The sequence below is a fragment of the Bacillus rossius genome, chromosome 1 (genome assembly GCF_032445375.1).
Source record: "Bacillus rossius redtenbacheri isolate Brsri chromosome 1, Brsri_v3, whole genome shotgun sequence".
Taxonomy (NCBI): domain Eukaryota; kingdom Metazoa; phylum Arthropoda; class Insecta; order Phasmatodea; family Bacillidae; genus Bacillus; species Bacillus rossius.
Window position 1 is genome coordinate 196767270 of NC_086330.1, and position 13753 is coordinate 196781022.

The window sequence follows — 13753 nt, forward strand, 5'->3', positions numbered from 1 at the left end:
TTGGGAATAATTCCAAGTTTTAAAGCCGAGTACAGGAGAAGATTTGTTCAAAAGTCCCTCACCATGATCAAGTGTTCTAAAGATCCAAGTTCACTGTCAATCAGTATGTTAACTGCACTGCATTTTATTGCATTGGCTTGGTCTCAAGTTGACCCCAGTACCATCAGCAATTGTTTTAAGAAAGCAGCGTTTCTTGTTCAGGAAGACATCACAGTTGAGGATCCTGATGTCAGTGATGTTATTATAGGTCAGTGGGAAATGTTGGGCAGTAATGTCACATTTGATGAGTTGGTTTGTATTGATGATGGAGTTGTTACATCTGAATTGTAATTACTCAATGACATAATTGAGGACCACATTCATCAGAAGACAGATGTTGAACAGCATGAAGATGGCGAAGAATATGGGGATGATGATGATGATGATTATGAAGAACTCAGACCTGCACCTTCATACACACAAGCAGTAGAAGCACTGGACACATTTTCTCGATGCTTGAACCATGTCAGTGGGAGTGAGCCTTTGTTCCCTTACTTGTATAAATTTGAACAACATGTTGAAGAACTTGCATGTTGCAACAGGAAACAAACAAAAATTTCTGATTATTTTTCAAGAAATAGCCTAATTTTTTTCTTTATTTCTAATTTAGGCTTGGTGACTTCCTCCTCCCCCCCACTCCAAAAATTTTGTAGGCCACTGTTTCTCATGTCAGCTACTTGATTATGTACTGTGTTGTTACGAACATAAGCAGGGCCGCGGCGCATGCAGGTTTGGAGCTGGCTGGCGGCCCCGTACGGCCACCGATGTCATGTGGCCGCCACAACGTGGAGCGTGCCGCGCACGTCTGGTGGATTGAGGGGGTTGTCGCTTCCTCCTCCCCCCTTCCGCACCACATGCGACCCTATGGCACGACTCCGTTATGACATCTTGCATCTTGGGAGTTCCGTGGGCCCCGTGGGCCGCCACGCGAGCCACGGACAATTGTCTTGATAATTTTCACTCGCTCCAGCCGTGCTCATGAATTCTAGAAGTGGTGCCTGGGCCTATATAAGCCCAGGACGCCGGCCTCCGGGGGTCTGAGTCTGAAGAGTTTGAGATGTGGTCTTATTTTTCTAACGTCTACTTAAGGGCCTATATGTCCATAGCCCTAAGTCCTAACGTAGTTTACACTAGCAGCATAAGCAGCATAATTTTCATGTTATTACATACAAGGTCCATGCTGTAATGGACAAGGGAGCTTGGCACTGGGTTGTGAACCATAAGGAAAAGTTTATTCAAGTCGACCTTACTTATTCCACTCTAACCAGACATTAAGTGTCATTTCACAATTTTATCCGAATACAAAACTTTATTACTTATATATTTATCTTGACAACAGTAAATTGAAAACTTTAAGTTTCCGAGATAATTAGCACTAGGACAAAATAGTGCTCATAAGACATTAAACATATATTCTCAATCACATTAAAATAGATAATTTACAATGATCGTAACACTTATGTCGACACGCGCACGTGCATGTGATAAGCCACAGGGACATAAACGTCCCGCGTGTATAACAATCTACAAACTTATTTAAACGACAATTACACGACTGAATATGCTGGGCATGAAAGACAATACAGGTTTAAGCATTGAATGGCCGTTAAACCCGCCTGTTTTCTTTCTAGCGAATAAACGCTTCATCTAATCCCTTGTGAACGAACATGCAACTTTATCAAGACTGAACAAGGAAATGAATCCTTATCATATTCCCACTACAAACAATCTTCTTAATAGTTACGCCAGCATCTACAGCTCGATGCAACTGGCCACGCGGACCACTTACTGATTCAATTTAAAATGGAAAAGTTAAATGGACAATTACATTTACAGTGACTCGTCACGTTAGAATATACGGAAATATCAATTAAGCCAACGTGATATTAAAGAGCGACTTTACAATTAAGATCCATGCACGTGGCTGCAGTTAACGACCCATGGCAAGGTCTCGAGGAGTGAAGCTCCCTAAAGAGTATTCAAAACATTAAATTCTCACAAACGCAATCCAAAACCGATACAACCCAAACTTTAATTTTTTCCAGGTGGCATCCAAAACATATAATTTAGAGGAAAAGAGAATTATCATTAATTTAAATCATGGATACGCAGAGCCACCGTCTGCCACGAACACCACAGTTATCGAATACTTGCAATGCTCGTTTTTCGCTGCCACGCTGTCACTCGCCTAAGTCTTTTCTAGACCTCTACATTTGATTAGTAATTACAACAGTTACTAGTCGGTGCAGACCTAAACGAAGAATTAGAATGAGTCCGGGCTCTCCCGGGCTTAAATAACATGGCCCCGGCCAGGCGCGCACGCGCAGAACCCAGACTGGAGGGGATACAAGAAAGGAGTGAGAGGTGGAACTAGAGAGAGAAAGCCTAACGGAAGACGGGATAGCAGTGGCTGCGCCCTGACGTCATCGTCGACGTGGCTGTTGCAGGTTTCAAGTTTTTCTACTGCGATAGTGCCGTGGGTGTGGCGGAGTTCTGGGCGATAGAGTCTGCGTGTAGTGTCGCGGTGCAGCGGAGTTCCTCGGCGAGAGAGTTTTTCCAAGGCGAGAGTGTCTCAGTGAGAGTGCTGCGGGTGCGGCGAGAGTCCAGAGCAAAGTTCTGACCGAAGCGTGGAGCGGATTCTGAGCGAAGCGTGGAGCGGATTCTGAGCGAAGCGTGGAGCGGATTCTGAGCGAAGCGTGGAGCGGATCCTCAGCGAAGCATGGAGCGGATCGTGAGCAAAGCGTGGAGCTGATCCTGAGCGAAGTGTGGAGCTGATCCTGAGCGAAGCGTGGAGCGGACTTCGGCGAAGGGAAGTGCGACGGCAGTGGCGGAGTGCGGCGACGGAGTTCCGTGACTGAGGTCCACCAGCGAGAGTGAGAGTTGCGCCAGAGGTGCGGCCCAGCGAGGTGTGTGGTGTGTAAAAACCGAGTGACTGGGGAATAAACATTTTTAAGTTTAATTGATCATTAGGCATTTTTAGAAGATTATTTGTTAGTGATGTAAATATTGGCAATCAATAAAACAGTGTAATAAAATCTTTAAATGAGTTATCCACTCATGAACCCTGTAATTTTTTCTACGACTATTATTAATTCTTTTCAATAATCCGTAGCAGTATTTTAAATTTATGGTGGTTTTATTGTAGGTATATATAAAGATGAAGTCATATCTTTCATTAATATAATGTAGTGATGAGATTTTCGATACCTCGATACCTCGATACCTTCGATACTTGACGGTATCGCAAAGTATTGAGTATCGAAACTGTAAGTTCGATACATTTTTTCGATACCGGAATGTTTGTTCATTTGTATTGAAGTCGCCATCGTACAAAATACAACTACAGTTGTACCTCGATGATACTTTCCCATTTCATACATTTTCCCGTGTCATACGCCGATTAATTTTGGTCCCGCCGAAAGTACTATATTTACAATGGTTTACTTTCCCGGAACATACACTTATAAAATCATTAATTTCCCGTTTCATACGTCTTTACGAAGCGGAAAAGTCCAAAAATTCACAAATTTTTTTTTTTTTATATATTCCTCCTGATAAACTACGTTTTAAGGCTTTTATTTTGAAAAAGTTCATTGTTTACCTTTGCAAACGTAGAAAAATAACTCTATCGCACCATAGATATGGATAGTATCAGGAAGACTGTGCACTTCGCTAGTAACATCTATGGCCAGCACCAAGCGAGACTAGTGGCGCAAACTAGCAATGATTATGAAAATGGTGCACGCGCTTTACCAAGACACGGATCTCATATTTTGTGCATTCATTAATCTTTGAATCGAATATACTCGTTTGTTATTGTTTTCTTACGATCGGATTGTTTTGTATTTTTACGTTTCTCACGTTAAAATATTATTTAAAATTGTTCTGTTGCATAAAGTTGTTTGTAAAATGAAACAAACAAGAAAAAATTTCTGATTTTCTTTTTATTTACATTAATTCGCGGTAAAAAAAAAGTGTACTGGAAAATAAAGGGCTAACTCTCTTGAAGATAGTTTGTATTTCGCTTCTATTTTTTATACTCAAGTATTTAAAGTTGTTTGCAGTTTGTATTTTTGTAATAAAGAGGGAATTTATATAGTTTAAAACTAATTTATGTTGTTTGTAATAATTGTTACTTAATGGGAAAATATTTTTCCCTGGAGTATCGTAAATATCGAAGTATCGAACTGAAAAAACAATACAGCATCGAGTATCGAAAGTGTGGTATCGTCCCACCTCTAATATAATGTAATTATTTACACATATTTAGTTATGTTAAATCTGACATGTGCTGTTATGCTAGATTGGAAAATTTTTTTATTATTTGCAGTCTCCTTTTCATACACTTTCTAGCATCATACACCATTTTTGTTCCCCACCGTTGAAAAGTGTATGACAGGGGTTCTACTGTATTTTGATGTAACGGTACTTAAAGGGGAGAGGTGATCGAAAACTTTATTATGACCCCCCCCCCCCCCCCCCTCCTTCCTCCTACTTCGAAACCTATTTCCATGAATCATGAGGGATCGTTAAAAAAGGGTTTTACTTTATTACCTCTGCCCTTATCCAATCTTACGGGAGAGTTAAAACAGCATAGAAAAAAAAAAAAACAAGTACCACTGATTAAACAAGACTTGCCCATGGCCTGGTTTTGCCCATGGTCTGGTTGATAAGCTGGAACAATTTCATGTCTTGCAATTCTACGTGCCTCCCCTTATCAGTTTTATAAGTTAATCTTCAACAGCTCTCTGTTAAAAATGTTAATAGATGCAAATTGTTTATCATATTCTTGGGGCACAAGCACATAGTTCAGTGTACACCTCGACTTTTTCATAAAAGTAATAATTAGCATTTGTGGTTAAGAAAAACACTGCTCTGTAATGACGAACACATTCATTAAAACATACCGTGTTTTCTTACATAATCGTTGCACATATTATTCTAAAATCAAGTTTGAAAAGTAGGGCTGTGACGATTATACGAGGGAAAAAAAATGTGTTAGATAAAGTTATTCATGAAAACAAAACTCATTCATGGAAAGTACATTTATTTAAAAAGTGGAGTTTATAAAAGCACCCCCAATAATTGGTAAATTAATGAGTCATGCAACGAAAACCTTTCTTCAACTTTAAATGGAAAAACCAAATGTGAATGCAAGCCTGAATTAACGCATAACTATCGTAGTACACATCACGAAAGAGTGCGGGCCATCAACTGAAGTTAACTCAGCTCTCGACAGAGAGCGTGCACTGCATGCAATCGGCGAGATATCAGTAAAAAAAAAAAAATTGATATATATAAAAAATTGATATTCGACTACATGTGCACGCTCTATACGGGAAGCAACATAACCAAACATTAGGGATGTGCGGAAGTGACTTCATCCACACGAAATGAAAGTGAATGAAAATTTATCAAGTTTCGCGAAAGTGAAACGAAAATGAATTTTTCTATGAGATAAATCTATACTGAACGAAAGTTAAGCGAATGTTTTAATTAACAAATAAAAGAAGTGCCCCAAAATTTGCTCTTTAGTAATAAATTCTATTACTTAAATCATTTTGGTGCCTTTTGATGTATCTAAAAATGACAAGTTTATAAACTCATGTTTGATGACATGCTAGCAGGATACAATATAATCTCAAATGTCATTTGAAATTTTCTACAGATGACGAACCAATAAAATGCTTGTGTTACTCCAGTTTAAGGTTGAGATGCACTAAAGCTACACGAACTTGTTTCAGATTTAAAATTAGGCTTTTCTAATCATGTGCATGGTACTGACGAAAAAACACGTGACTACTGCGAAACGGCCGCCATCTTGCACCACTGTCACACATGGCTATCTCAGGAAGCTGTAGACCAGGCAAAGGGACATAGTCAAAACAAAACATAACAAATGGTTGCTGCCAAGTGGTCATTACACGCAGTGACTTGTTGACCTGTTTGTCTAATTGGCTGTATATTATGAGGATTTTATATGCCGGACAGAGTATGTAAAATTTAAATAAAGCAGACGACAATGTTTTTGTTTGGCCATGCGCGAATAAAAGTAGTTACGTTCTTTGTTTATGTGTATACGGTAAATACTAAATAGTGTAGTAACAGTTCTGGAATGTAAGGTAGTGGAGGGTAAGTGTGCGCAGGCGGGAAAGTGTGCGCAGTGACGTTTTTCAGTAATTGGTAACACTGGTGCAGCAATTGACATGCTGATATTGTACCGAGTTGGGAAAGAAGCAAGAAGAATGAACAGCGAAGATTCCTAATCGAATTCTGCGATTTGTTCAGGTAATATACTAGTTTTAACTGTAAATAAAGTAATATTTTGGTATGTTAATATAAGGGCTTAAGCCTTTGAAAATAATTCAATCGTGTTCTCGCAGTTGTCGCGTTAAAACTGGCAGGCGTAGCTTACGTTTGCAGTAGTTCGCTTGTGAAAATGTTCCTTCTTATGCCATCTAGCGGGACTTTTACCATTTTGCTCATTAAAAGAGAATCTCCTGCTGTACAATTACTTGGGCTCTCCAGAACATTCTCGTACAATTATTCTATCATCCTGTATTATTAATTTTCTTCAAATGCGTATTGGTAAATATTTATGCCAAATATTCCACTAAATGCGCACAAATATAGTACCTACACTACTGTTTGAAAGCAAATGAATCTGGTAATTTTTCAAATATTGCATGATTTTGTTTTTAAACCTAGGCCTACTGTAATCATGTTTGAATTTTGTTTACTTTATCGGCCATGTTTGTTCACATTATGATTTTACTGTATTTTCATTAACGTGAGTTTTTTTTCATCACCACTAAGCAAATTAATCTTAACGGAATTATTTTCTAATTAATGTCTTTATATGATTTGCATATGTTATTAGTAGGGATGGGCCAGTCGAATCCTCGAATCCCACCGAATCTCTAGTATTCGAAAGATTCGAAATTTGAGGGAAAAGATTCGGGATTGGAGGGAAAATATTGATATAAATGTAGTACTTTAAAAACTTAAATGCTTGCAATTTACTTGGCCTGTTTACGTTTTCCTTGGAACACATCCTATTGAGGTACAAGGGCCGGCTGTATTCGAATTCGAATTAGTGTCGCGGCTTAAAAAAATACAGCCGTAGCCATTAGTTTATGGTCATTTACAACAGCCGAAGAGAGAAAGATAAGATCGTGCTGACCTTGCCCACATAACTTTTGGGTAGGGCCCCCCCCCTCCCCCTTCGTACAGCCGAATGCCAGCCAGACACGTCACTCGCCAGGCGCCTGCTGTGCGTTGGCGGGTGGAAACAAACAAAAGGAGACGGGAAGCAGACGTCAGGACATCCCCCTCAAGTTTAAAGAGTGACAAATGTGAATGCTGAAAGGGGGGCGACACAAAGGGTTGTTACAAACAGCGTTGCAGAGTTTGGCGCCCACATGATGGCTTGCAGTGTTTGCCAGCCGCCAGCCTTCTCTTTTTTTCTTCTCTTTTAAATTGTCCCGGATTATCCGATTCCCAAATTAGCGCATCACGAGTTAAGGAGGTTCTACTGTATTGTACTTTTAATTCGTTATTATATAAAACAATTATGAAGCATGTACTGATTTGGGAAACTTACTTTATATTCATGAACATGTCGCTACATTGGCATTAAATAAGGCATAAATCACAGATTTATTCTCAGAATATGCTAAAAAATAAAATAAAGCATATTTAGGATCTAGACTAATATAAATCTTTTTTCTTTTTTTTTAAATAACTTTACCGAGAAATTTGTTACTTAGTAATACAACAATAATGCTGACTTTCATCACAAGTTACGGTCGCACATGTAGTAATAACAATGAAATAATGAATGACAAATATTAATATGTACATTATACAATTATTATTTTAATCGCGATTCAATTTTAAATATTCTGATACACGTTCTATTTATGAATTTTTTTCGGGCCAAGTTTGGTTTGTGTAGACTACCAACGTTAAAATATGTATTATCTGAGAATTCCATGATGGCCAACGAATGAATTTGTTAGCCAATCATTTTGAGCAACACAAAAAATAACTAATATTAATATAAAGAATTTTAATGGGTAAACTAGAGAAAACACCCCGTCACTTTTATCTTCAGGCATATTAATCACTATGCTTTAGTGAGGCTTAATTTTAAAAGACGCACGACAATATTTATTATGGCCTAAAACTATTGTAGCCAAGATGGCGCCTTTCAGTTTCCATTAAATATTTCAGGAAAGCGTTTATCTTCATTTGGGACTTTAAACAAATGTCAAGTTGGTAACTAAAAAATATTGTTCCATCGGATGTTGAATTTCGTTTTCCAATTTCCGTGGATACTTGAATCACTGTACTCACAGATAATGCCTGAATGCCTTAAATCCACCAAGTCGGATTCTACAGCAATTGATAAAGTGACCAGATTCTTACGTGATCCTACAGTTAACCCAGTAATAAACATACTGTAATACTGGAAAACTCGGTCTGCGTGTTCACCCAGGCTACATAAACTGTCCAAAAAATATTTGTGTTCACCACCTGCGACAGTGTTCTCTGAACGTTTGTTCAGCACTGCAGGAAACATGTGACCAAAAACGGTATCGTCTTGATCCAGATTGTGTCAAAATCCTTGTGTTTTTAAATAAAAATTAAAAGGGTTAAATAATTCTGTATAATGTTTAATTTTATTTCTTAACTTATAAATTATTTTATAATTAACCCTTGAGATCTGGATTCGGATTCGAGGGGTGGATTCGAGGTACTGTTTGGGATTTGAATTCAAGATTTGAATTCGGGAAAAATGGGATTCGACCCATCACTAGTTATTAGTAATTTTTATTAAATTACGAGTTCTTTTTCAACTAGAACAAACATACTTCGGTAAGCTATTGAACTTTCGTTTGGCTCGAAATATTTCGCTAAAAACGAACTTCGACAGATGAAATTCTTACCAAAATCGAAAATGAAAGTAGCAAAATTTGGATTTCGGTTTCGGTATACCGAACATTCGCACAACCCTACCAAACATGAATGATGGCAACTAGCGCTGACTACATTTTTATAAGCAAAGCGGTACTCCGCGGCGACACAGACGAACAGATAAAGGTTAAAACGTTTAAAAATGTCTTTAGAAGAAATTGTACACATCAGGCAACTACGTATTTCAGTTAATTAAATAAGTAAGTGGTAATGTCCGAATAAATATTAGATTTCTACTTAAAAACACATTGTTTGATACGGAAAAGATATATCTACACAAAGCACTCGGAATCTAATAGCGGGACCATAAACATCATGCGACGTTTACGCGATAGTTTTTTTATCCAAATATTGACGCCCTAAAATATATGTGACGATTATGCGATAAAAGAGGGTAATTCATTGGGGCTAAATTTCCATGGTACTAGTTTTTTCTATTTATTGTTACACATATAATGTCTGGCGAACAGATGCATAAGTATTCCTCAAGCAATGGTCTCATAAATTTTTTATATGGATGTTAAGTGAGTTCAATATTCACCCAACATTGACGTTGCTATTCTACTTACGACTAAATCTTGCTGCTGCCACGTGATCTAGGTATGCGCCCAGACTTGAACAAACTGTGTTAGAAATATGTTAAACTGGAGTGCTGCCAAGTCATATTGATTAAATAAAGACACCATCTGTTTTACCAAAGTTTTTAGCTATGTTTATGGGCAGTCAGGTGGGTCGTGTGGTTGTTAAGGTTGGCATCCACTGCTCTGAGCCATGGATATGCTGTAGTGTCAGGAAAATGCATGCATTCAGGGACTTCCTCTTCAATGCGGTGGAGACGATGCCATGCGTGAAGAAGAAGGCCGACTGGGCACTGCAGTGGATCTCCCACCAGACGGCCACCTTCGGGGAGCGTGTGGTCGCCTTTGCGGCCGTCGAGGGCATCTTCTTCTCTGGCAGCTTTGCAGCCATCTTCTGGTTGAAGAAGCGCGGGCTCATGCCGGGCCTCACCTTCAGCAATGAGCTCATCTCGCGGGATGAGGTGACTGAAACCCTGTGTCTCTTCCTTGGCCCCACAGTAAAGAGATCTTTTGCTTTGTTACTTGAGCTCAACATTTTAGATTCCTAAAAAAATACATTTAAAAATGTTATAATTATGAATTTAATCCATTTAAAAACTGCAGATATGTTTGTTTCGAACTACTCGGTCACATGAATATGCTGCTGTCTGCCTTGAAGGTAGACGTGTGACACTCGCCTCGCTTCCCCATGGTAATAGGGGAAACCTGACTGTCGGCCAGGTGCTAGGATACCAGTTTGGTAGATAACCAGTTTATTGTTGTGCACATAAAGTTGATTGGCCACACCACGATTTAATTTTTTTTGTGTTGTGATTTTATTCTCAAGATGTTTTGCTCCTGAGATAAAATTTTTTGCTCAATAAAAAATATTTTAACTTTATTGTAAGAGGCCACAATATAAACATTGTGGGTACAGTAAAATACCGATATAACGAACTTCACATTAACGAAAATTTCACTTTAACGAATGATTTGAAATTCCCCTCCAATGACTGTACACATACAAGGTTAAAATATTTCAAATTTACGAAATAGATTTTCGTTACAACGAAAGCATTTTACCGGTTTTCTTCGTCAATATCATGCGCATTTACCGAATATTTAGTCTATGCGTCAAAATATTTACTTTCGTTCTCTTGGCATAATTTAAATGATTCAAGCATTAAACGGCTTTATTTAGTTGTTTATTTACATTGAAAACGGCATTGCAAAGTTTGATGTGCGTTTGTTTTCTTTTTTTTTCTACCCAAGATATGGCCAACTGCTTTTACTCACGGCCATAGACTTGAAAAAATACACTACTAGTAGTAGGAACTGTATGTTTAGATGTGCACACTTCACTTATTTTATTTGTGGCGAGATATGGCCAACGGCTTTCCCGTAGCGGCAACATTTATGAAAAACTTACACAAAGTTAACTCACTGGAAAACTAGATGCCACTAAAACTGGCAATATTAGCGACTCAATGGTTTCTATCTTCGGCACATATCGTTCAGTCTTTGGTCTGTTCAGTTTCCGTTTCCATTATTGATAATTACATTTTGTTGCCATCAGTGATTTTCAGTGACGTGCTGTATTTATTTATGCATTTATTATTTTTCTAACCAAGTTTCAGTTTAATTTTTATCATCATGGATGATAAAAAAAACTGAAACTGTATTCTTTAAAAGAAAAAAATGGAAATCTTGAAGGAAGTAAACAAAGGCACAAAAAAATCACATGTGGCCATGCAGTTTGGTTTGGCATCCTCTACACTCTCTACAATACTGAAAGAATGGGGGAAGATTGTGAAGATGTATGAACAATCATCGCTCATTTCCAACCGCAAAAGAATATTCTTTTACAGAGATTAAATTATTTCATGTTTTTCTCAAAATAAACCACTAACCCTATAGCATAATGCAGCTCAAATAATTGATGATTATAGGGTAGGTACATACATAGTTCCTTTTTTTTTGCCATTGCATTCTATAGTATGGGAATAGTATAAGTACATTGGGATATTTCAGTTTAAAGAAATTTCAGTATAAAGTACAAAATCTTTTGCTTTATAAGACTTCTGTTTTATAACAGAATTTTACTGTATATTGAAGTGATAGAACGTTTGAAGAAGTCTGGGTGCATCACCAATCTCTTCCCCTTCCTCCTGCTTGTTCTAATGTTACACTTTTTTTCTCCTGACTTTTGCTTTCCCCTTCCTTGTCTCTGCGACTGTACTCTGTTCATCTCAAGATGGCATAAATAAGGAAATCACCCTGGCCTCAGCCTTATTCATTTGTTTGCTTGTGTCCGGTGTGAGTTGGCCGTACTACATAAATGTAACTTATTTATTCTAGACTTTAAATTTGTTTCTAAATTTGAATTCATTACATATACATGCTGATCTACTATCAAACATAAGGTTGTGTCTCTTGTATGTTGTGACATGTTGCGTGTGTTCAAGTTAGTTAGTTAGTTACTTCATGTAGCCCCGTTTTTGTCCCGTTTAGCTGGCATAAGCTTAATATTGTTCATATTGAATGACAGAGTATAGGAGTGCCTTAACATGTGCTCGTGTTAACGTGCGTCACGCAAGGCAACTTAACCTATAATTTAAATTATATTCATATATGATATGCTTCACGTGCATAATGTTAACTATAACTTTTTAACTATTTACATTTGCGTAACTTTGCTGTGATACTTTTTCTGTTAACACTTGATATACACTACAGTCCCGTTATAGCGAGGTGTCACGGTTCCGGGTTTGATCCTCGCTATAACCGTGTCCTCGATATAACAGAATTGGACAGATTTTGGCCCCCAAAAAATTAAAATTAACCAAAAATACCATAAAAATTGTGTTTAAACCTAGAGATGGACGAGTTGAGGTTTTTTGGCTTTGAGTCGAGTCGAACCGAGTTCAGCAATTCATATTTCGAGTCGAGTCGAGTTCGAGCCACAAAATTTTTGAAGGGGTCGAGTCAGTTAGAGTTTCAGAATTTTATATTTTTTGCATCAAATATGATAAATAAAATATTACTTCACATCCATTGATATAAGAATTGTGTATCCAAGATGCATCTGCATTATTTAAATATTTTAAATGATTAATTAGCTAATAATTATGTTATTTAAATATATAAAACTAAGCTTATGTGGTCTACCGTGTTTCGATTTTTTCTCCATGTAAAATCCACTTAATATTTGTATAAGTGTTTACTTTTACCGAAATTTGTATTCCATTTTTGGCTTCTCACTAGTCAGTGTTGCAAACGTCGAGTTACGTAACTTCTCAGTGTAAATACAGTAAAAGTCCGTTATAACGTCAATTTATAACAGCGCCAAAAGTCTATGTTATAGCGAATTTTCATCATAACCAAAATAAAAAAAAATCTTATTTTTGTAGCATTTTTAAAAAAATATTATTTTCTCGCTTGTTTTACTATGGAAATTCACAACAAAAATAAAGGAAATATACATAAAACTTACTAAAATAACATTTTAAAGCTATATCAGCACTTGCCAACTGCGAAATATGAGACCGCGTGGCCGTGATAAGGCCGTCACACACATTGTGGCTAAGCGCACAGCTGTTTGTTTACATTGCGACGGGCGGGCGGGGTCACGCAAGGTCATGCCGGCCGCTTCCTGTCGCTTTGATCGCAGCTGGTTTGCTGGAGACATGTGCGCTAAGCTGATGATATCGGGTGCATATTGGCGGAGTTTTGAATACTTACTAACAATATGTAAACTCAAAGATGTAGTGAAATTTATTTTAAAATTTGTCACATTATTACTCACTGTGACACCTATGAAAAATGTCAAACACAAAAATAATTTTTCAGACAATTGGTTCGTAACACAAAAATAATCACTCGTTCAGACCCTTGGAAAATAACACAAAATTAAAAATCACTTTTTTAAAACGAATCAATTTTCGTTTACCTTGAGTTCACTAGACTTTCGTACAAAATAAACGACTGGACCTCTTGGAAGTTCATCAAATCTTTCGTCAAAGCATTTGTATGCTGATAAAAATGACTGATTGACGTAAACAAAAATGTGCGTAGTGCTGTACACTGAAACTACATAGAGCTGTTGCAAAACGTATGTATTCGGTACTTAGTAACGGGTGCGCCATCTAGTAACGAGTAACGAAACCTTACACACGGCT

General features: G+C 37.6%; 1 protein-coding gene across 2 annotated transcripts in view; it reads left to right on the plus strand.

The window, feature by feature from the left end:
- The window catches only part of LOC134527211 (ribonucleoside-diphosphate reductase subunit M2 B), a 230808-nt gene that overhangs the window by 150173 nt on the left and 66882 nt on the right, over positions 1 to 13753 (plus strand). For both annotated transcript variants that reach the window (XM_063359678.1, XM_063359679.1), the window contains exon 5: positions 9829 to 10057. In XM_063359678.1, coding sequence (XP_063215748.1) covers positions 9829 to 10057 — 229 coding nt within the window. The remainder of the gene's footprint in view (positions 1 to 9828; positions 10058 to 13753) is intronic.